This window comes from Orbicella faveolata, unplaced genomic scaffold (genome assembly GCF_042242905.1).
Source record: "Orbicella faveolata isolate gen_17 unplaced genomic scaffold, um_ofav_v1 contig_35, whole genome shotgun sequence".
Lineage (NCBI taxonomy): Eukaryota > Metazoa > Cnidaria > Anthozoa > Scleractinia > Merulinidae > Orbicella > Orbicella faveolata.
In genome coordinates, this window is record NW_028301564.1 from 17,191,001 (window position 1) to 17,212,161 (window position 21,161).

General features: G+C 38.5%; 1 protein-coding gene across 1 annotated transcript in view; it reads right to left on the reverse strand.

Moving 5' to 3' along the window:
* LOC110042170 (uncharacterized) overlaps positions 1 to 21,161 on the reverse strand; it is a 43,445-nt gene that overhangs the window by 20,324 nt on the left and 1,960 nt on the right. The window contains exons 4-14 of the mRNA XM_089274192.1: positions 18,268 to 18,340; positions 17,105 to 17,196; positions 16,036 to 16,179; positions 11,650 to 11,784; positions 10,623 to 10,692; positions 9,751 to 9,883; positions 9,353 to 9,462; positions 7,842 to 7,948; positions 6,096 to 6,171; positions 5,363 to 5,434; positions 767 to 4,597 (exon numbers count right to left, since the gene is read on the reverse strand). Coding sequence (XP_089130318.1) covers positions 767 to 4,597; positions 5,363 to 5,434; positions 6,096 to 6,171; positions 7,842 to 7,948; positions 9,353 to 9,462; positions 9,751 to 9,883; positions 10,623 to 10,692; positions 11,650 to 11,784; positions 16,036 to 16,179; positions 17,105 to 17,196; positions 18,268 to 18,340 — 4,843 coding nt within the window. The remainder of the gene's footprint in view (positions 1 to 766; positions 4,598 to 5,362; positions 5,435 to 6,095; positions 6,172 to 7,841; positions 7,949 to 9,352; positions 9,463 to 9,750; positions 9,884 to 10,622; positions 10,693 to 11,649; positions 11,785 to 16,035; positions 16,180 to 17,104; positions 17,197 to 18,267; positions 18,341 to 21,161) is intronic.

The window sequence follows — 21,161 nt, forward strand, 5'->3', positions numbered from 1 at the left end:
TTTGTACATACAATTGAAACCCACTATTTCAAACTCTCAGGGAAATCAAAAATAATTCAAAATAGCAGGTGTTTGAAATAGCTTATAGTTTATTAAAGAACAAATCCATGGGAAATTGTTTCGAGTTCAAAACAGGAGGGAATTCAAAATTCAAAATCAACTGTTATCCTTAACTGAATAAAATTTTCTCTCTTCTTAAATTCCAGTAAAAATGTGTCCTGCAGAAGAGGGCAAACCAGAAAGAATCACCACAGCAAGACACCGGTGCCCAAATCATCTTTCTTCAGGCAGGGACTGTGACCATCAGTAACCTTGTCAAACTAATTGATTATTCTTTTTATTATCATTACATGATTGAGAAAAATACTTCATTGTGATTGGCTGAGAGCAGGCCAATTTATTGTTTGTATTTAATTTGCACAGCAACACAAAATAATACTTATACGTTTATCACTTTCTCAGTCGCAAAATGAATGACTAATTGTATGAAATCTTAAATAATTTAAGATTTACGATATTTGTAATAAGTATTTTAAAATTATTTCAAATTGCACTGACCCAAGCTTAAGCAATTATCGCTCATAGTGTAAATCCCTGATTGTGCTAGCAGTCATTATCACCTATACTAATTAACTGCCCAATGAACACTTGAAAGTTTGCAAATGTAACAAAACATTGTTCTGCCTAGTACATGCATGACAGCACCCTCTAGCTGGCTGGTTTCTCTCTCTGCCTCCATAACTCTCTAACTTCATTCTGTCCCCACCTTCGTCATCAGCATTGAGATCCTCCTCCATTGCGCAGGGATCTGGATTGTCAGGATCATCTAAGTCCTCAACCACTTCCTGGTCAGCTGAATCTGTTTCAGATCTCGTCTGTTGGGCATTTTGTCTGAGAATGTCATAAATTTTACTTCTGGCTTTGAATCCCTTGCGTTCTGCCTCAGTTTGATAAGTTATTGTGGGCAGACAGTCGATGTCAACAACCTCTGCAATGTTGCCACTGCCTGAAACATCAATGTGCTCCTCACCAAAGTTGCTGGAGAGCTCTGGTGTAAATTGAGAACTGGAATCTTTAAATTCATTGGCAGCCATTTCACTAGGCTCCTCAACTTCAATGCATACTTTACTTGAAACACTATCAGCAACATCACTTCCTTGCAAACTTTTACTTCTTTGTTCTGTCGAATCATCCCTGTTGGACTCTCCTGGTTGTCCTTCCGGAATTTGATTTTCTTTATCGGCAGATGAATCAGAAGCTAATTCACATTTACTTGATGGTTTCAGTGGCTCTTGGGGCAGAGTCTGATCAAAACTCAGTGTCTCTGAATCTTGGACTTTTACCTCATCTGTGTCTCTACTAAGCTGCTTTGCACTACCAACAACAGATTCCTCAACAGCTTCACTTTTACTCTCTTTATCTGTGCTGGCTGTTGCTTTCTTGTCATTGCTGGTGGCTGTTACCACCTTGTCCTCCTTTGTAGTATCAACATCAGTCACTTCTACCTTGCTTACAGCAACTTCTCTCTGCTTCTCTAACTGAGCATTTGACTTTTCTTTGTCATCCCCCTTCTGAACAGACACATTGCTTTTAGGACCTTCTGAGCCAGCATCGTTGGAATTTTCCTTGTTCTGTTCTCGGTTTTCATTCTGTGCTTTTTCAACACTGGGGTCTTTATTTTTCTTAGACAATGATGGAGATGTTTGTTGTAACTCCTTTGAATGTTTCTGGGCTGGTGAGTGAGAGGGCATACGACCCACATGACCCACTGTTTTTCCACTATGCCCAGCTGGTGGCTTTAAAGGAGCGAGCCAGTATCCAATAGGAGGCGGATGTTGATAAGTAAGGTGTGGCTGGAATTGAGGTGGCACAGGCACTGCACCAAACATGGGACGTACTGATGTTATTTGTGCTGTTCTTACAGGTGGCACAGGTGGTGTATGAAATCTTGGAACTCTAATTGGCACAAATCCTCCCCCTTGTGGCTGTCGAACAGGAATCTCACCCAGTGACCTTTGAAAGAGTGTAGTTTGTGGAGGACCTGCTAACTGTTGTGGGAAAACATGAAGCGGTCTCCCAGGTGTTGGGGGGAGAACCGGCCGTGGGAGGCCTGGTCTTGTGGGCCACCGCAGCACTTCAGTTGGTGGTACTGGAGGATGAGCCGCACTGGTTGGAAATACAAATCCCTGACTGTGTGGAAGAGCACCTGTCCACTGTTGACCAGGAAATGTTGTAGGAAATTGTCCAGCAGATGAGGATGCAGGACTAGGCAATGCATCTATACTGCTTTTTCTTTGGACACTCACAGGATGTGTAGATGGTGGGGGTGGATATGATGGACCACCAGCAAAGGCCCCTATGGTAGGTGGTACAGAAGCGGCTGGAGAGACAGAACTTGCTGGAACAGCAGAATGTGGCACAAAAGAGGAGGCATCTTGAAAGGAAGGATTGCAAGACAAAGATCCACCAGATGGTGCAGAGGATACTGTAGGACTTTTTAATGAAGGTGGGGCACCAGGCAGAGATGGAGTGGTAACACTTGAAGATGCAGTTGGCAATGGAGGAACAAATGGCATGGGATGAACTGGTTGCTGGCCTAGAGGGGGAGGTCTTGGCGGTGGTAAAATTGTGCTCCTATATGGACCTTCAGGAAGAGGTGGACTAAATGGAAAGGATGAAGACACTGGTGCTGAATATGACTGTGCAGAATGCACCAGGGTTGTCGGAGTTGCAGTAGGTGGTACTGGCATTTGGTATCGCCCTTTTGAGGATACTACAGTTATAGGGCTAACTGATTCTGGCAAACTTGGTGTGGTAGACTGGGGACTTATATCCATGGACACTGGTGAATCAATCAACTTTCTGTCTCTCTCCAAATCACCTTTTTGTTCATCCTCTGCTGCATTGGTCTGCTTTGCCAGAGCACCTTCAGAGGAGTTCCTACTGTTACCACGTGACTGTGCATCAACATCTTTAGAGTCTTTGCTCCTTAGAATCAACTTCACCTTGGGTGCTTTGGACATCAAAACAGAAGTTGGTGGGCTTTTCAAACTCTCAGGAGACAAAATTTTGGGAAAAGGAGCCTCTAACAATTCTGGCACTGTGGTCTCCACAACTGGCTTTGTTGGTTCTTGGCCAGTAGAAGAATCATTTGGGTTTTTGGGTTCCTTCACATTGGAATTTTTTTGTGGTTTCTTTTCAGATCTTTGTCTGTGAGGCTGCCTAATTCCTTTACCTTTTTCACCATGCTTTGCCAGTTCTTCTCTGGATAATGGTGTTGGCGCTACTCCTTTGACAGTTGACATGTTATCACGTACTGGATTGACATTATTGATTTTAATTCTCTTCACATTATCCTCTGCTGCAGTACCATTTGTGCTACTTCTCTTGACAGGCTTGTCATCTCTTGTGCATACTTCAGTGTCCAACTTACCATCAGTGTTTGCATCCATCACAATCATTTCAGTTTCTGGCAACTCTGATTTACTCTTCTTTGCCCCTTGCTGCTTCATCACTTCCAGAGCTCTCCTTGTGCCATCGTCAAGTGCTACTTTATAGGTTGATTCTTCCGTTTTTTGTACATTTATTTTGTCTAACAGCTCCCTTATGGATTTATCATCTACTTGATATTTCATTTGTAGAGTAGATGGTGTTGTTGATGTCATTACTGGTGCAATGGAGGTAGATTCCAGTTTGACACCCTGTGCTTGCAAAGCTTCTTCTGCATTGTATGGAGTACCATGACTAACCTGTGGCATATTTGGTGATTTTAGCCCTGTGTTTAGTTGCTCATCAAGAGAACGCCTTATCTTTAACCGCGGATCTTCTCTGTGTTCTTCTTTTCGTATTATTACAGGTGTGACAGATGGTTTGGCATCTTTCTTGATAACATTGTCCTCTTTCACCTGCCTTGCTATTATATCACTGTGCTCTCCTACAAACAATCTGTGCTGTTCTGCATTTCCAGCAAGTCTTGCATGCCCATCTTGTTGCCCAGAAATCACTTTGTGTTCTTTTGTGCTAACACTAAATCTTGCATCCCCATCTTGCCTTCCAGAAATCACCCTGTACTCTTTGGCACTAACACTGGATTTTGCACTTGCATCTTGCTGTCCAGAAATCACTCTATATTGCTCTGTGCTACCACTAGATCTTACATGCACAGCTTGAAAAGGAATGTTAAGTGGTGTTTCTGCCATGGGTACTCTTGGCTTTGGAACATGTGCTACAGAAGATGACAAGTGAGCCATTTTCAAAACATTACCACTGCTAGCTACTGCCTTTTGCAAATCTGCTTCTGTACCTCCTAAAGGATGTGGCCTGCTGAGCCAATTTTCAACTGCACTCTTCCACTGCACCGCTTGCTCGTTTGATTGCAAAGCAAATTCAGGAACATCCCGAGGATCGTTGCTACTAGAAGCTGACGCAACTGCTGGCCTTGCAGAATCCAGACTAAGTCTTCTATGTTCAGTAGGCTTCTCCTTGACTTCAACCTGATGACTTAACTGTCTTTTCAGTTCCTTTTGAATTTTGTTTACATCTCGCGAGTCTTTCTCCCTTACTGAACCACTTGTTACTGCCTTATTGATTTCACTACCTTAAAAACAAAATGGACACCAACCAAATTAAGAGCCAAAATAGCTATATTCAACAAAACTTGTTGCTTTTACGCTTGATCACACATAGTATAATAAACTGAGCATGATGTTAGAAATTAAAAAAAATTCAATCTTCTATCAGGCAAGGGATTTCTTTGTGGTCCCATTATCTTCATGTTCAAGGCAGAATACTGATTTTTCTTTCTCTGTAGAGTAAGCAGTTACTGCTATTCCAGCTTTCTCTGCACAAAATCAATAGGCCACATTCGTATTCTCAATATTGGACTGTGACTAGCTTGCAATAAAGGCACATGTGGGGGAATATCATTGAAAAGAGATTAAAGTCATTTACATTTGAAAAGACTCTCACATTAGTCTCAGTTGCAAGCTAGTTCCGGTCCAAAGCTGAGAATATGAAAATGGTCTATTTGTACAAGTCATACAACAAGACACAGAACACCATCTGGTGACATGCTCCCAGAAAGCAGGCATGGCAAGCAATACTTACCAACTTGAGTACAAATTGTATATTCTTTGGTACAAGTTTTAAGCACTGATCTAAAGGGTAATGACAAATTTTGGTTTCCAAGCCTGAAAGCCCCAAAATTTGACTTACCCAAATCAAAGGGACTGGAAAAAACAATACACACAAGAAAATACATATTTTTACCGCATGATTCTATATTTTTCTATGGCAAGCTGCCCAGCAACATTTTTTTCTCCCGAAAAAGGAACAGGAAATGACTTTTGGATCAAACCCTCACCTTTGTTACTTTTCTGGTTCTTCACATAGAGGAGAACATGAAGTGTTGCAGGTGAATCTACTGCAGTGATTCCTGCATAACAAAATTAATGTTATAGCTCTTATTGTATGTTGACAACTGCCTCGCAAAGTGGAGGATGAGTACTGAAGACATCCAGGAGCTTCCACTATTGCCAACTAGCTCCTAGACAGAGACCACTCCCATAGCTGGGACATCTTGGCAACCCAGCAATGAGCCCCCACACAGAAGGGACAAAACAGGCAACCCGTCACACTGATAAAACAGTAGAAAGAGAGGGAGGGATAGGGGAGGGGAAACAGCCTCTGGGAAGAGTCTCCATAGTTAGGAAAATGCTGACTAAAGCAAAACTGCTACAATGCCCTATGGTCCAAGAACACATGGAATCCTGGCACATGTGCATACCTAAATTCTACTGGTAAGACTTGCGCTCTTTGTTGTTAACTCTGTTAAATTGCATTTACTCAATGTAACTAAGGCTGATCTACTAATACTAACCCTACATTAATAAGGAAATTTTATCACAAAAGGAATACTAGCAGTGACACATAAACATGCAAGTCAGTTGGAGAAACACAACCACCGTCATTACAGTCAAGATTAATGATCAGAAGCAGGCAGATCAGGAGTAGGGAGAATTTGTACATTGGCATCAAACCTTCAAGTAAAGCCTTCACTGGATTGCATAAGAATCACTTATAAACTATGTACTCACCCAGGTCCAATGTGATTTGAGAGGTAGGAATTAGAAATATCACTCTGTTTGCATCAGGACATTTCACAATTCCAGCCTAAAACACAATAGACCAGAAAAAGAAATTAAGACGAAATCTGATAGGAAATCAAACAATTTCAGTTTTTAAAGGGACAAAACCTTGTACCAGAATAATTTAAAGTATATTACTGTTCTTTTTGCATTTTCCAAAACCTGAAGATATTAATAGTTGCTTGAAGTAACACCAAAAAGAATTTCGCAGGGGAACTTGAGAAAATAAATTTCAAAGCTCAGAGAAATTGTGCAAACACAGGTAAAATTTTATCATCAGTTTTATTTCACCAGTATTTGAATGTGTTTTACATGAATTTCAAAATTTGTTTTTGACATTTGGTATTAGAGAGATTAAGCATGACATTACGTCAAACGGCAAATGGCAAAAATGAAACTTTTGCCGTCTGTCTTCAGCTGTCTGTAGAGTAGAGTGAAAATATTTGTATTTGCGGTGAATAGTAGAAGACATTTTTCTATTTCCGTGTGATTTATTTAAGGATTACAGGAAAAGAATAAAAAATTAGAGGTAATTTTTGCCGTTTGCCATCTGCCATAAACATCATGCTTAAACTCTCTATTGCTAGCAATGATTTCTTTTGAGAATATATTTAAAACCGTTGCACAGAAATTTGTAATACAATGTAAATAAACTCGGTATAAAGTTTTTGTCCATTTGTTACACGTCCTTCTGGTAGATTCTTTGTTAAGTAACTACTGACAAAAGCTTGTAGAGATAAAAATTTCGAACTTCTCCCAACCAGAGTCACATACATTGCATTATATGCACTTGCATTCTGAGTAACGTCTATCACTTATTGGTTCACAATGTGTATTTAGAAAATATGCACGCTGATTGGTCAAAAATCATTGCTATTTCTTGAGGTCATTCCACTGAAATAGCACCTGCACTGAGATTTTTGTGAAACTTTGCCAATTGATTGTTTATATCATAGGAACTTAAATTTCGAAATAAAAATGAGGGGGCCCTATGTTCGTTTAGGAGCAACAGCACCTTGTTTAGACCCAAAAAATCCTTATAAGCACCATGATTGTAGTCACGATTGCTTGCTAAATTCATCTTTCCAACGACTGTTTTTTGTTCTACACTGAGAATTGGTCCATATTTATTTTACACAGAGAAATTTATTACTCAGTTCAAAACAACAGAAAAAATGATAGGTCACCATACTCGTTTGCGAGAAAATGACGATTTACCTCTATGGCGAGGTCCAGCCATAAAGAAAAATCTGCCATTTTTTAATGTGTATGCTAATCATGTGTGAAATTATGCACAGTAGGGATGTGCAATGCAATAATGGGGAATTACCTTAAATTGAATGTTATATTTTACCATCATATACATCAACACAAGACATAACCCTCACGTTTCAGTAGTTGGAGAATAATGATATGGTTCCTCTGATATCAAAATATTGGTAGCAAACCTAACATTTTGAGTAATAATTACTGAATTTCCTTTCAAATGTCATGTTTTCTTGTTTTATCCTCAATAATTAAACCACTGAGCTTAAAATATTGAGCAGTTGCAATTGGTAACCCCAGAGTAATGTCTCTGGACGTCTATATAATTTCATTTTTATAATCTTTTCCAGTTCTGCTAAACTTGTCTTAAGATTTCCATGCTTTTCCAGATTCCCAAATCTCCATACAAACCCTGAAAATATTACTTACCCATTTTTTTTCTTGGAAAAACTTGACAAGTTTTTGAATTTTTCCATGATCATCCTCAACTGGAAGTAAATCACAGTGCCAGTAGCTAGTACCACCTACCAAGGATGCTGGAAAATGAAAAGAAAAGCAACATTTTCTATGAGATGACAATCATTATTTAGTTTTGCTTAGATCACTTTTTTGCTGACAAAATGTAAGAGCAGTGCGGGTAATGTGTATGAAAATGGAACAGCCAAAACACAGAAAAAAATCTTTTACAATTTTCTGTTGAATTACTACTGTTATCAAATAAAAGTGTATGGCCTGAAACGAATGATTATAGTGATTATACTGCAGCATATTTTTCACTTTCAAATCAGTTAAAAACAAGCCCCAAGTGACTCTTGATCTTGTGCCAAATTCTCCTTTTTGTAGAAAGATGCAGAAACTAATTTGCTAGGATAATCTTGCAGTCTATCAGAAGTAACTTAGGGTCTTTTTCCATGCAACTCTTCATGTAGGTACATACATTTCTGTGGGATGTTGTTCCCAGTACAGTAGTAAAACTACTTCCACTATTATGAACTATTATTTTTTTCACTTTTGTAGGAAGCTCCCTGGCAGGGGTTTCATTAATGTTTTCAGCAGGAGGACAACTGGTTTTCACAGGTGGGCAAAACTATTTGAACTGAATTTCTTTATAATACAAAAAACTTTCAATTAGATGGTCAAACCAGGCAGACATAATTGTCCCCACAGCCGTTCAATTTTCCTTAACCTTTATGGACAAAACTAAGCAGTTTGTTCAACTGGCTATTGCTTAGTTTTAAATTTTAACTTTTACACCCAAGTCAAGGAAAATAAATGGGTCTTGTAAGAGCTACATGTACATTATGAGTGTGGTCGTAAGGTAAAAAAGCTAAAATCTGCATACAAGCCAAGTGGCCCATACAGCCAGAGCTTATCCCATGACTAGGAGCATTTCTACACCCCCCCCCCCCCCCCGCCTGGATGAGATGCCAGTCCATTATTATTATTATGATTTATTATTAGTGTGCTCCTCTCCAGATTGAGCGGTCCGGGTTTGAGCCCTGGCAGGGGACATTGTGTTGTGTTCTTGGGCAAGACACTTAAATCTCACAGTGCCTCTCTCCGCCCAGGTGTATAAATGGGTACCAGCGAACTTAATGCTGGGGGTAACCCTGTGATGGACTAGCATCCCATCCAGGGGGGAGTAAAAATACTCCTAGTTGCTTCATGCTACAGAAACCCGGATAAGCTCTGGCCTGATGGGCCATTTATACACCTAGGTGAAGAGAGGCACTGTGAGAGTAAAATGTCTTGCCCAAGAACACAACACAATGTCCCCGGCCAGGGCTCGAACCCGGACCACTCAATCCGGAGACTAGCGCACTAACCATGAGGCCACTGCACCTCCCACTATGAGTGTGGAGGTGAGGTGTACAAAGATGAAGTCTCTTTAGAACGCCCAGTCACAAGTAGAACTGTGTAGCAAAATATCACAGGGTTACCTTGACAAACTTTTGTAACTGATGGAGGACCAGAATGAAACAGAGGGAAAGTCAATAACGATCTCAGCTGCTGGAAGGATATTTTTTCTTTCATCACAATCTTTTCACCACTGAAAGGCAAAAATAAAAAACAATTTTGTAAAGAAAAAAGTTAAAGCTCAAAAAGAAAGACTGCAAAGCACATCTAACTGCAGAGCAGTTCTGTTAAGGGAGGCAGGGTTATTTCAAGCACAGAGAGGATGATGACAATGACACTTCGCAGTTGCGAACAGAGAACAAACGTTAGGACAATTTGGATAATGAATATCAATGCCCACTGACACCAATGCTTAACTTTCATGTCAGTAAAATTGAAACCCTAAATTGAAACCCTAAATTTAATTAGCAGGTTAACTTACATTTCAAAGGGAGGCTTGATTTTCTGTGCAGAATGGCAAACAAGTTGAGCTTCAGCCAAGATTCTGTCCTTGTTAGCTACCAAACCCATCCAGATGACATGGCTGTTTCTTCCTCGTCTCTTCTCTGGGATTCCTGACAACAACAGATTGATTAGGTTAAACTGTTAAGTTCACCACGACCAATTTTACACAGTCAAACCCCTATTAAGTGGTCACCCTCGGGGAAACGGGAGGTGGCCACTTAATAGGTGTTGGCTGCTTAATAGAGGTTGTTGTACCTTGAATATTTTTCACCATCAGGTCATTTTCTTGGTGAACATGGCGTCACTTCAAGACAATCATGATAAACCCGTACTTGAATGCTTTTATCACTCCTCAGCTTCTATTTTGAACTCTTACCTGCCATCTCTTTTTCCAAAACAAAGTGAACTTAAGTGTATTAAATTTTGAATGGCCATTTAAAAGGGGTGAAGGCAATAGAAAAACCCTCATCAGGACAATCAAATATTAATTGGTATGGGTAAACAATCAAATAAACACAAGTGCATTTAACGAGTTACACTATGAATGATATTAACTTGTAAATTCTCTCACAGTTGAACGAGTACTTAGGTAAGTGCAATTTGAAAGAATTCTCAAACATTACGATTATTGTGAATCCTTAATTGCTCCAGCTTTCAAGCGATAACTCATTTATCAAAAGATGGAGAAAATTATAAACACATGCACATTATTTAAAATTAATGATAAATTGGCCTCCTCTTGGCCCACGATTAAGTAGCGTCAAAGTAATTTTCTCAATAATATAACAGATCCAGAAACCCAGTAAGTGAGAAGGTCCACACATGAAAGAACATGAACAAGGAACTTACTTGTTTCATGTCTCGACATAGATGATACTGGAGATAAAAATCCATTGTTGTCAGTAGCTGGCAGCTCCTCCTTGAAAGAAAAATCCAATCAAAAATCACAGACAGTATAGAGCAGTTTTCAATTGAGTATCTGAGTAAATGGGCAATTACTTTGGTTTTGGTTTTACTATGGTTTGAGATTGGCTGAGCAGGCTAATTGGTAAGTAATTGGTTTAGTTTTGGTTTCATGACACTCAATTGAAAACCGCTCTACAAAATGTGAACAACAGTATCCCCATTTCACTGACACCGCAACCATTTGGAATTTCATTGTTTCAAATAGCTATTATGGAATGCCCAGGGGGCAAATTAAAAGTATTTTCCCCCTAAGCATCACATAAGAGCTATTTGACACAATGGAATCCAAAATGGCTGCTGTATCACTAAAAAGGTCTATAACTGATGGACTACATGTATCTAAGGAGTGGTTATTTGCCTTCTGATTTCAAGTTGAATTAGAATTTAGAAGTGCTGGTTTCTGTGGAGGGAGGAAAACTGGAGATCCCAGAGAAAAATACTTAGAGGTGAGGACACTAAACGACAAAAGAACTAAACCATGTATTGTGTAAGATCTGGGACATGAAACTGGGCCACACTGGTAGGAAACAAACACTCATTGCTGCACAACCACTGCCCAAGCATCAAATCAAGTCAATGACTATTGACCAAGTAATAATGTGGCAAGTATATGGACTAAATGCTACAAATGTGAACTGCAGAAAAAACGTTTAAAAGAGAATGTGTTCTTCACAGTTCTTAAACTAAAATCTGCAAAGATTTCATTCTTTTAAGACCGAATGACATCTGAGACAATGACAGGCAGGTGTCAAGTTACGCTCGAAAAAACCTGTGTTTTCCCTAAATTACTCTTCACAACTTACGCAAGTGTTATTTCACAGATAGTAGGCAGCTCAGATATCATAGTAGCTGATTTTTTTTAGCTGGTGCCTGGCACGTAATGAGAATCCTGGGAACACTGACAACTCACCTGCAAAACAGAAGGCTCTTGAGGAGGAGCAGATGAATCTACCATGGTAAAGGTAAGGAGAGCATATGGGAGACACTGCCTGGGCCTTTTCACGTGAAGGTCATCGCCCTCTTCAGCATATTCATAGAAATAATACTGAAAAAAAAACATGACAACTTGATAAGTGACTTTTTTCTTCTTCTTCCTTTATTGAATGTCTTCTTCAAAAGGTATTATCATATTACAGTTTCTTTTTTACATATAGGTGTGTAGTTATTAAACTTCTTACATGCAAAGTTTTGTACATGTTAAAATTACTTACAAGATAAATATTCCATAATTAACTATAAATGAAGAGTTACTTAGCACCACTAATTAAATAACTTGTATGCATTATTTTAATGTATGTTTGTGAATGAAATTACTTACAAGGTAGTTCCATATAGTTAACTAAAAGTAGAGAATTAATTATTGCCACTTAAAGACAATTCTTCGTAGGATTTCCATTTATTACGGAGAGAGATCATTCTATTAGATTTGAAACTTGATAAGTCACTTGCAATCTAAGGGAGCTTCACTTTAGGATGATCTGATTTTGATTTTATAAAAACCTTTTTTTAGTTTGAGCATTTCTCAGTTGTTATTTTAATTGGTTGGGTTTTTTTAATTAACTAGTATATCTTTATTTTCTAGCCTTTTTTATCAATTTTTAATCAATTCAGTCCTGTCCAGAAATAATTTTTCTTCTTTAACAGGACATGTGTCCTTTCAAATCTGTATTTTGGTCGGACATCTTATCAATTTGACCGGACATTAATTTGCATAATTGATTTGCATAAGTAATTAGCATAATAAAATTTATTAACATACTATTGAGATTTTCAATACAAATAATTCAAAACTGCATTTAAATTTGATTCATTTGTCATTTATGATGATTAGATGACTTTATCTACAAGATATGAATGCACCAATTTCTCCTGGTTATCTCCTGATTATATGTTTTTCAAGCAAACCTAGTTTTCTATTGAATGCTACCATTAAAGGGACACAGTTAGCTTTGGGACTGTGCTGACCTAGACACTAGTTTTCTCACTTTGAAAAAAATTTCACCTCAACCTGAAATCAAACTACATCCAGGAATCTGCTTCAATCTTCGCAGTGTTTTACTTGATAATTTTCCAATCGTTTACTGAAAAGCCTGTTTTTGAGTGTCCTTTTGCTCATCCTATGATATCGTTTTTATCATATTTGATTAAAAACAATATGGATTGCATCTCTGTGATATGCAAATTAGCTATGAAATGGTATCTAATGCGCATGTGCTCCAGCTGACCGTGTCCCCTGACAGCAGAAGCCCATCACTAAGAGTGTGCAACTACCCCAATTACTCCTGTCTCAACCTTTTCACAGACCCACCTATTTTTAGTTTGAATTTCTTGGGAATTCAGACCCCGGTTGGAAACCTCACGGACGGACAATTCTGCTTTATGATATGGCAGGAGCCCATAGTGGGCTCCAGGATATGGCTCAAAATTTCAGAGTCAAGGGCCCAAAATTAAAAAAATTCTTGAGTATCCATTTAACCCATTGACGCCTGTGCCACCCATAACCGCCCGTGCAAAAAACTCTTCCATTTCCCTGTGCCGCCCGTAACCGCCCGAAAAAAAGCACGTGGGGACAATTGCCTTTCCTACCCTCCCTGAAGACTTTTTGGTTCTCCTATTGTTCTATTGTTCTTGAGGACAAATAAACCAATCAGAATGGGCTTTCTGAGCATATTTTTAGAGGACTTTAGGGGTCCTAGAAAGACAGTTTTCCTTCTTAAAATCGTGCGCTCGAAAAGTGCAGGTAATCATGGTGCGTTGCGGGCCAAATCTAAAACTTCCAAGGTCTTGTTTTCATTCCTGACACGGATAAATTACTGATTTGGGCTTTAAAATAGAAAGGAAAAATACAAATCAATGTTTAGGTGGCCTCAGAATGGAGGACCAAGGAGTACAGAGTCCTCAAAACTTTCTGGTGAAGAAGTTTTTCTTCCTACAACCGCCGCGAAAACATGAAGATCGGAGCGCTTTCAAGTAAGTTTTGACAACAGATCGCAGATTGAAAGCAGCTTTTCGGACTTAAGAAACAAAAATGGTAATGTACATTATTACTTTGAAGTTGAATTCAACTTTGGAAACGATTCGTAAAGCCACGGGCGTTAAAATGACTGCAAAAGCGGTCGGCCAAAACTCAACCTTTCGCGTTTGCGTGAAGAATAATTTGCACATGCGGTTCATGCAGCGAAGCACATCTGCGAAATTTTGAACAATTTTTTGCTTTTAAATAGGTTTCTTCGCCTCAGCTTGAATGAAAATTTAGTGTTATTGAACTTCCTTTCGTATTTCTTTCATTTAGTTCCCTGTATTTGGGAATTTTAGGTTTTAAAAGTGAACAGTAATTTGCATGCTTGATTTCTGCATATTTAATTTACGTCGACCTCCAGGCACTTTGTTTATTTAGTTTATTTGCTTCGTTGAAATATTTTTTGGAGTCTTATTCAGCTACTACAGAGCTGCTGAGAAAAGAACTAAATGGCCACTAATTAACACAGTTGAAATTCGACTGATCTCAAAATAATTTGCTTGTTTTCGTTGTCTTTGATTTAAGACGTTCATCTTTCTTTCGTAGCGTCGTAATATTTTCGTCGCGCAGCGAAGAAATTACTCGATTTCTTGTTTTCAGATTGAGTTTTGCATGAGTTTTTCGCTTTTATTTTTCGTTGTTTTCTCAAATGTTAGCCGTTACAGTACAAGAATGAAATTCTGTTGAATTTGGTTTCGTCTTTTGTCCTCCAAAGTCAATAATTAACTCATTTTCGCAAAGTCAATTTTCTCAGCTTCTGTGGGACATTTTGTCGCGTGGAAAAAGAAATAATATAATTTCTTGTTCACTTATCAGTTTTACACATCAGGTTGAGCTCTTTTTGTTAATATTTTTTAATATTTTGACCCTTCAATTATTCAACTTTAAATTAATGATGTCTTGAAACCTGATCTTGTGCCTGTGGTTACTGCGCATATGGTTTATTTTTGTGCTTTTGCTCGCTCTGAAATATTCCAAAAAAACACCAGGGAATTAGGGGTGGGTCGCGGGCAATTTCGTTCAGGCGTCAATGGGTTAAACACTAAGTGATAAAAATCAGGTAGGAATTTTATTCAGAAAAGAACTCAGTGCATAAAATTTGTAAAGAAAAAATTTCCAAGACTTGTTTGGCTACTAATTTTGTATAGGTAGCTAATGTAATGTCTATGAAAGATTGAGGCATTCCAAGAGACACAATCGGTAGGCATACAAGACGTACTTAATGCTTGAGGGTTTGCAATGCATTATAGGGCGATTTCAAACACGATCAGCCATTTACAAGTTTTCCAATGTGAGGGAATCCTTTACAACAAAGCAAAAGGATAGATTGCTTTCTTTTCTTATATTGAATGTTATAGAAGCAAAGATCTATCTATGTATTTCTGGAAGGACATAATGTCTGAGAAAATAACCATTATTGATCGTCAACACAGAGAAATGTAATCGTCATTATGGTAGCCTGTAAACGCAGACGTATTTTCGGCTGCCGACTAAACCAGAATTTTTGGTGGCCAAAGATGAAATTTTATCCGCATTAGTGACCGTACCGATCGCAATTTTGAGCCTTTGAACAATGTATCTAACTAAATTTTATGGATGGACAATAACTTGGTGTTGGTGAAATGTTCGGACATTGTGTCCGATCATAATGTGAAATTGGCCAGACATATTTAAAATTTGGTCGGACAATGTCCAATGACCGACTGTTATTTCCAGCCCTGCAATTTGTGAATAGTGGTTTATGAAGGCCACCCTTATTAACTTAATGTTAGCTTTTTTGGTGTTACACTCTTAAACAGGGCTCACGAAAAGTGCCATTTGGTTCTTTTGGGACAAGTGGATTTTCCTGTGGAGCAGGTAACTTTTTGCATCCACTTGTGCAACAGACAAAGGTGCAGAAAAGTCATTTGCCAATTAAGTCACAAAAAGGGAAACAAAAATAAGCATGCACTTGCCCTAGGCAAGCGAAAATTGAGAGTTACTTGTCTGAAGGGCAAGTTCAAATTCAAATTGTTCTCGTTTTCCGTTTAAATATTGTTATTAATTATCTGGATCAGGATCAGTGATCTAAGATCACAGCAATCATAACACATCAAAGGAACTAATGAATCCACTCTGGTCACAGATTTGTCAGCTCTTCTGATGCACCATGATCCAAGTGAGCTTGGATCATTGATCCTGATGCAGACTGCCCAAAGAAACACACCCTAAAAACTCTAAATACAAAATTCAATGTACATCAACAAAAGAAAACAGTACAAGCAACAACTTACTGACCTGTGAATACTCAAACACTAGGCTAAGTGGACTGTTGGCTGGAAGACTCTGGATGGAGCGTGACACATGACAGTTAAAGTTTGGTGACGGCTCAAGTAGATCTGTTACAGCTCCACTCCTTTCTGTGACTGGTTTCACTTTGCCCTGTAGAGAGAAGGGGGTAAATAGTAAATATATACACCTTATTTGATGGTTTAACATACAATGCATCCAAATATTTTGCGAGTTGCCCGGTATTTTTCCAAGTGCTAAAGTAGGAAAATAAAAATATCAGCAATGAGTAAATTGCCCACAGGTATTACAAGTCAAACCATCAAATAAGGTTTTTTTTTTGTTCCAATATTATGTCATTTTCTAGTATTTCAGCTTCTAGTTTTGAAAATACATCCTACATCATCCAAAAATCATACCAATTGCATAACACGCATGCGAATGATGAAAAAAATCTGACTCTACAGTACAATAAGGGCTAATATTTTGCACATAATTTCCTGACTTAATGGTTAATGGTGTAATAGTGCAATAATAAATTTTGAACATGGCATCTTGCACTATACAGTGGAAACCCCTTAATCTGGCCACCAAAGGGCCACAAAAATAAGGTCATATTAGCAAGTTAAGTGCATTAAAAGGGATTCTTTGTATAAGGAAATGAGTCACTGACCCTTTTTTTCAGGCCATACTCACACGGCCATCTTAATTTTTACAATTGTAACCATGGATGTAATAAATTATATATTCAGAGGTTTCATTAACTTTTTGAGCAGAAGGGCAACTGGTTTTCACAGGCGACAAAACTATTTGAACTGAACTTCTTTATAAGAAAAAACTCAACACAAGATGGTTAAACCAGGCGGGTAAAACCTTCCTCATAGTCGGTCAATTTGCCCAGTGCCTGGCCCTTAATGAAACCCTGGTATATTTGAATTTATTTATTTGAATTTATAAAATAAGATACAGACTCAAGTTGCACAAGATACAAGCTGATCTAGGGACATTGTCTCCACAATTTGTGAAACCCTTGTGTACTTCAATGTTCTCTTAAAAACAGTGACAGTTGTATACAGACCTTGATGACTTTGAAAACAATCAAATATCCTGGTACACCCGGAAGTAGAGGTTTCTTGGATATCACATCAGCATGGCGGCAAAGATATACTCCTGATTGAGTAAACAAGGATGTTATTAAAACCTCTCCAAAACTAGAACCATAGCTCAAACTAAACTCAAGGGTGAGGTTTTGTCGACAACCATGCTATCAAGGTCAAATGAAAAGCACTCTACATTTGGTAGAATTGTATGACATGAGAAAGATGAATTGATCAGAGAGTGACCATACCTATCAGGGCAGGAAAAAACTTAGGTCCGATTGCCTGGGGCAAGTAAAGTTGCTACTGGGCAAGCGGAAATAGAAGTTCAGTGCAAGCAAAATTAACCTCAGTAGTTTTGCGAGTCTGAATGAAAATGTCAGCTTGATAAATGATAATTTCCCACCAGACACTATTTCAAACCTTAAGACTGCAAGATTAGTTAACCACTGAGTTGAAAGCATGAATAAGTTAGGAATCCAAGCATACTTTGTTCACATTTGTCCTCTGATTGCCATACCGGCTGCCATATCAGCCAGTAGCATTTTAGTGGGCGCAAGTGAAACTGAAATTTACTAGCCCACTGGGCAAGTGGATTTCAATTTCTTTTCCTACCCTGCCTACTGAGAAAAAGATATTCTAGGTAGCTTGTTTTTATGGCAGGGTTGTCACTAAGCACCGGCTGCCGGCAAAATTTGCCAGCTGAGAAGGTGATGATTGCCAGCTGGATTTTGGTGGGCGATCACTCGGTAAAGGACAACGTACAGTTTTTAGGTTACGAACGTACAATCATTTGATATCTGAACCATATCCAACCGTCTAAATGAAAAGTTTGGAATCACTTCCTGACTACCTTGAGTATCAGTGCCACTATAATGAGTAATGTAATTGAAATAATTCTTGTTTTGAGCACTTGTTTAGGGTGTTCTCTTTCTGAGTACTGTGTCCACCACCATGTAAACACGGATCTTGGTAGCCTTGCATTCAAGGCATTGCAAAAGATTCGGGATGAAAATTTTGTCTCAGATCTCTCGCAAAAAATGGTGACCAGCTCAATGAAAATCTTAGCCATGAGACTATTTTCTTAGCTACTAACCTGTTTTGACTGATAAACATGTTTCCCATATTCAGTTTTACCACTTACCCATTGAGGGATCTCCCAAACATGATATTGATGACGAACCAACCTCAAGTCCCACCTCACAAATTTTCTTGGCCTGTATACAGAAAGGCAGCTTAGTCTCAGTATACAAAAAAATCTCAAGAAAATTAATGATTAATATCACCATTTCTGACCCAATCCCCTACCTAGGAATGAGGAACTGGATAAGTATTACAAGCACAACATGACTCTTAAAAGTAAGAGGTGTTATATTGTGCAGTCGGCCATTGAAAATTTGAGTGTTCTATAAGACAATGTGTACAGTTTGAAATAATATTGAATTTAAATACTTAATAGTGAACTGAATGAATGAATGACTGAAAACTTTATTTAAGTCTCAGTCTTAATAGCTGAGCACAAGTGCTCTACTAACCAGGGAGACTAAAATATAAAGTAAAATGTATTCACCTAAGATTTAGTAAAATTAAGAAAATATTAAAATTGAATCAAAAAAAACCAATTTGTTGATAAATACTATCATAATATTATCACCTAATAGTTATTTAACAACTAACTACATAGATGAACAGCAAGAACAACACATACATCCGTCGTCCAGCAGAGAGCTAACATCAAACTTTCTAACAGTGCTTTAAGTTTAATCTTGTAAGTGATGCAAGTATTGTTAGTCAAATAAATCTGTTTTCTGGAATGCATTTGTTGTATTTCACAGATTTTAGGATTTGCTGATTCGCCTAATAGAGTCAGTAGGTCGCTGGATTTCAAAAGGAGCCTACATGCACATGTAAAGCAGGGTAATTCCACTTCCACTTCACCTCTCAATCTGTTCAGTTTGGAAACACTTTCTCACCCTTCTTACTTAAAATTTAAATGATTTATAACACACTACCAGACATGCAACCTTTTCTATGATCCTTTTGAACATCTTAACCACAACTGGACAGTTGAAACACATGCAAGGCTGCAGTTGAAAGTTGCCATGGAAGACAGCATTTTGAGGGACAATCTGACACTTGCCACCGACTAGACAGGGGTACAGCTGCCACAGGAAATACCATTTTGAGGGACAATAATAATTGTAAGACTTGCCAATTTCCAGACAGGGGCATAGCTTAAAGTTGCCACGGAAGATAGCATTTTGAGGGACAAAGTGACACTTGCTACATACTGGACAAGGGCACAGTTGCCACAGGAAATACACGTACAATTTTGAGGGACAATGTAACACTTGCCAATTTCCAAACAGATGCATAGTCTAAAGTTGTCACAGTAGATAAAAAATTTGAGAGACAACGCCACACTTGATACAGACTGGACAGGGTGAAGGTGAATTTGTCACAAGAGATAACATTTTGAGAGACAATATCACACTTGCCACTTACAGGAGAGGGGTACAGTTGAACATTGCCACAGGAAATAGCATTTTGAGAGACAATGTAACACTTGTCACTGGCTGGACAGGGGCACAGGTAAGAGTTACCACCAGAGATTCTTACGCTAGATAGCACTGTAAGAGACAAGGTGACAATTGCCTCTTGCTGGATAGAGCTCAGGTAAATTTGTCACAAGAGATAACATTTTGAGAGACAATATCACACTTGCCACTTACAGGAGAGTGGCACAGTTGAAAATTGCCACAGGAAATAGCATTTTGAGAGACAATGTAACACTTGTCACTAGCTGGACAGGGGCACAGGTAAGAGTTACCACCAGAGATTCTTATGCTAGATAGCATTTTAAGAGACAATGTGACACTTGCCTCTTGCTGGATAGAGCTCAGCCAAGTTATAGAATGTAACATTTTCAAGGGCAAAGTGACACTTGCCACTTACATGTACTTGACACGGCAAGGTTAAAAGCTGCTACAAAAGGATAAGTTTTTCATTCTTAACCAAGATAGCATTTTATTTTATACCAGCAGTAACTCATTCAAAATTATAAATCAGCTTTACATACGAAGAGCTTGCCATTTTCAGTCACTTAAGTCCTATATTTACCAATCTCTTTGTACCCAGGGCTCGAAATTAACTTTTTCGTTCGGGAGCCAGTTGGCGACAAACAGAAAAATTTTGGTCGCCAACTTATTTTATATATAACTTACACAAGAACACGATTTTATACGTTACTTTGCATGCAAGAAAAGTCACAATTGAGGAGCGCAACCAATTAGAAACAACATGAGTAACACTTAGTTATAGAGTTGCATCACATACGATGACACCGCCCACAATCAAGTTTGTGAGCATTGCACCTCAGGTCCAAAGGTAAGGGTTGTCTCCATAGTCATTTTAAATGAAGCAAAACATAAGACGTTTTAAGTCCGTGGTTTTCATTGTGAGACAAACACGGGTCATTGCGTATTTTCCCTTTGCTACTTCTTCGCAAATACCTTTCGCTGTCAACAGTTTGGTGAAATCCACCTTCCCTACATCAACAACTGATAAGGATTCAAAGTTTGGATGAACCTTTTGGCTGAATCTTCATTCCCCACATGTAAAAACTCGCGTAATTCCTTGAATGGATTGGTATCTGCTGTCATTTTCACGGCAAATGAAAAGCACATGGTGTTGAAGTGCGCCTGCGATCCCAGTTTCAGAAGAAGCCGCTGAAACAATATGGCGCGTCGTGAACGCAGTATCGACATGTCAAAATACATTCAATTTTTTCGATTATCTTGTAATATTCAGACATTGTTTTACTGGGGACGGAAAGGTGAGTTGTATACTAGCTACCACATCCAATTGATTTCCTTATATAAAGATTTAAAAACAAAAGTTGTGTCATGGTTTTCTTTAGTTATCGGACAAAACGCGAGTCGTCAGCTGGTGACCAGTTCTGAAAATTTAGTTGCCAGTGCTCAATTTTTGGTCACATTGGCGACCAGTGAGTCGCAATTTCAAGCCCTGGTACCACTA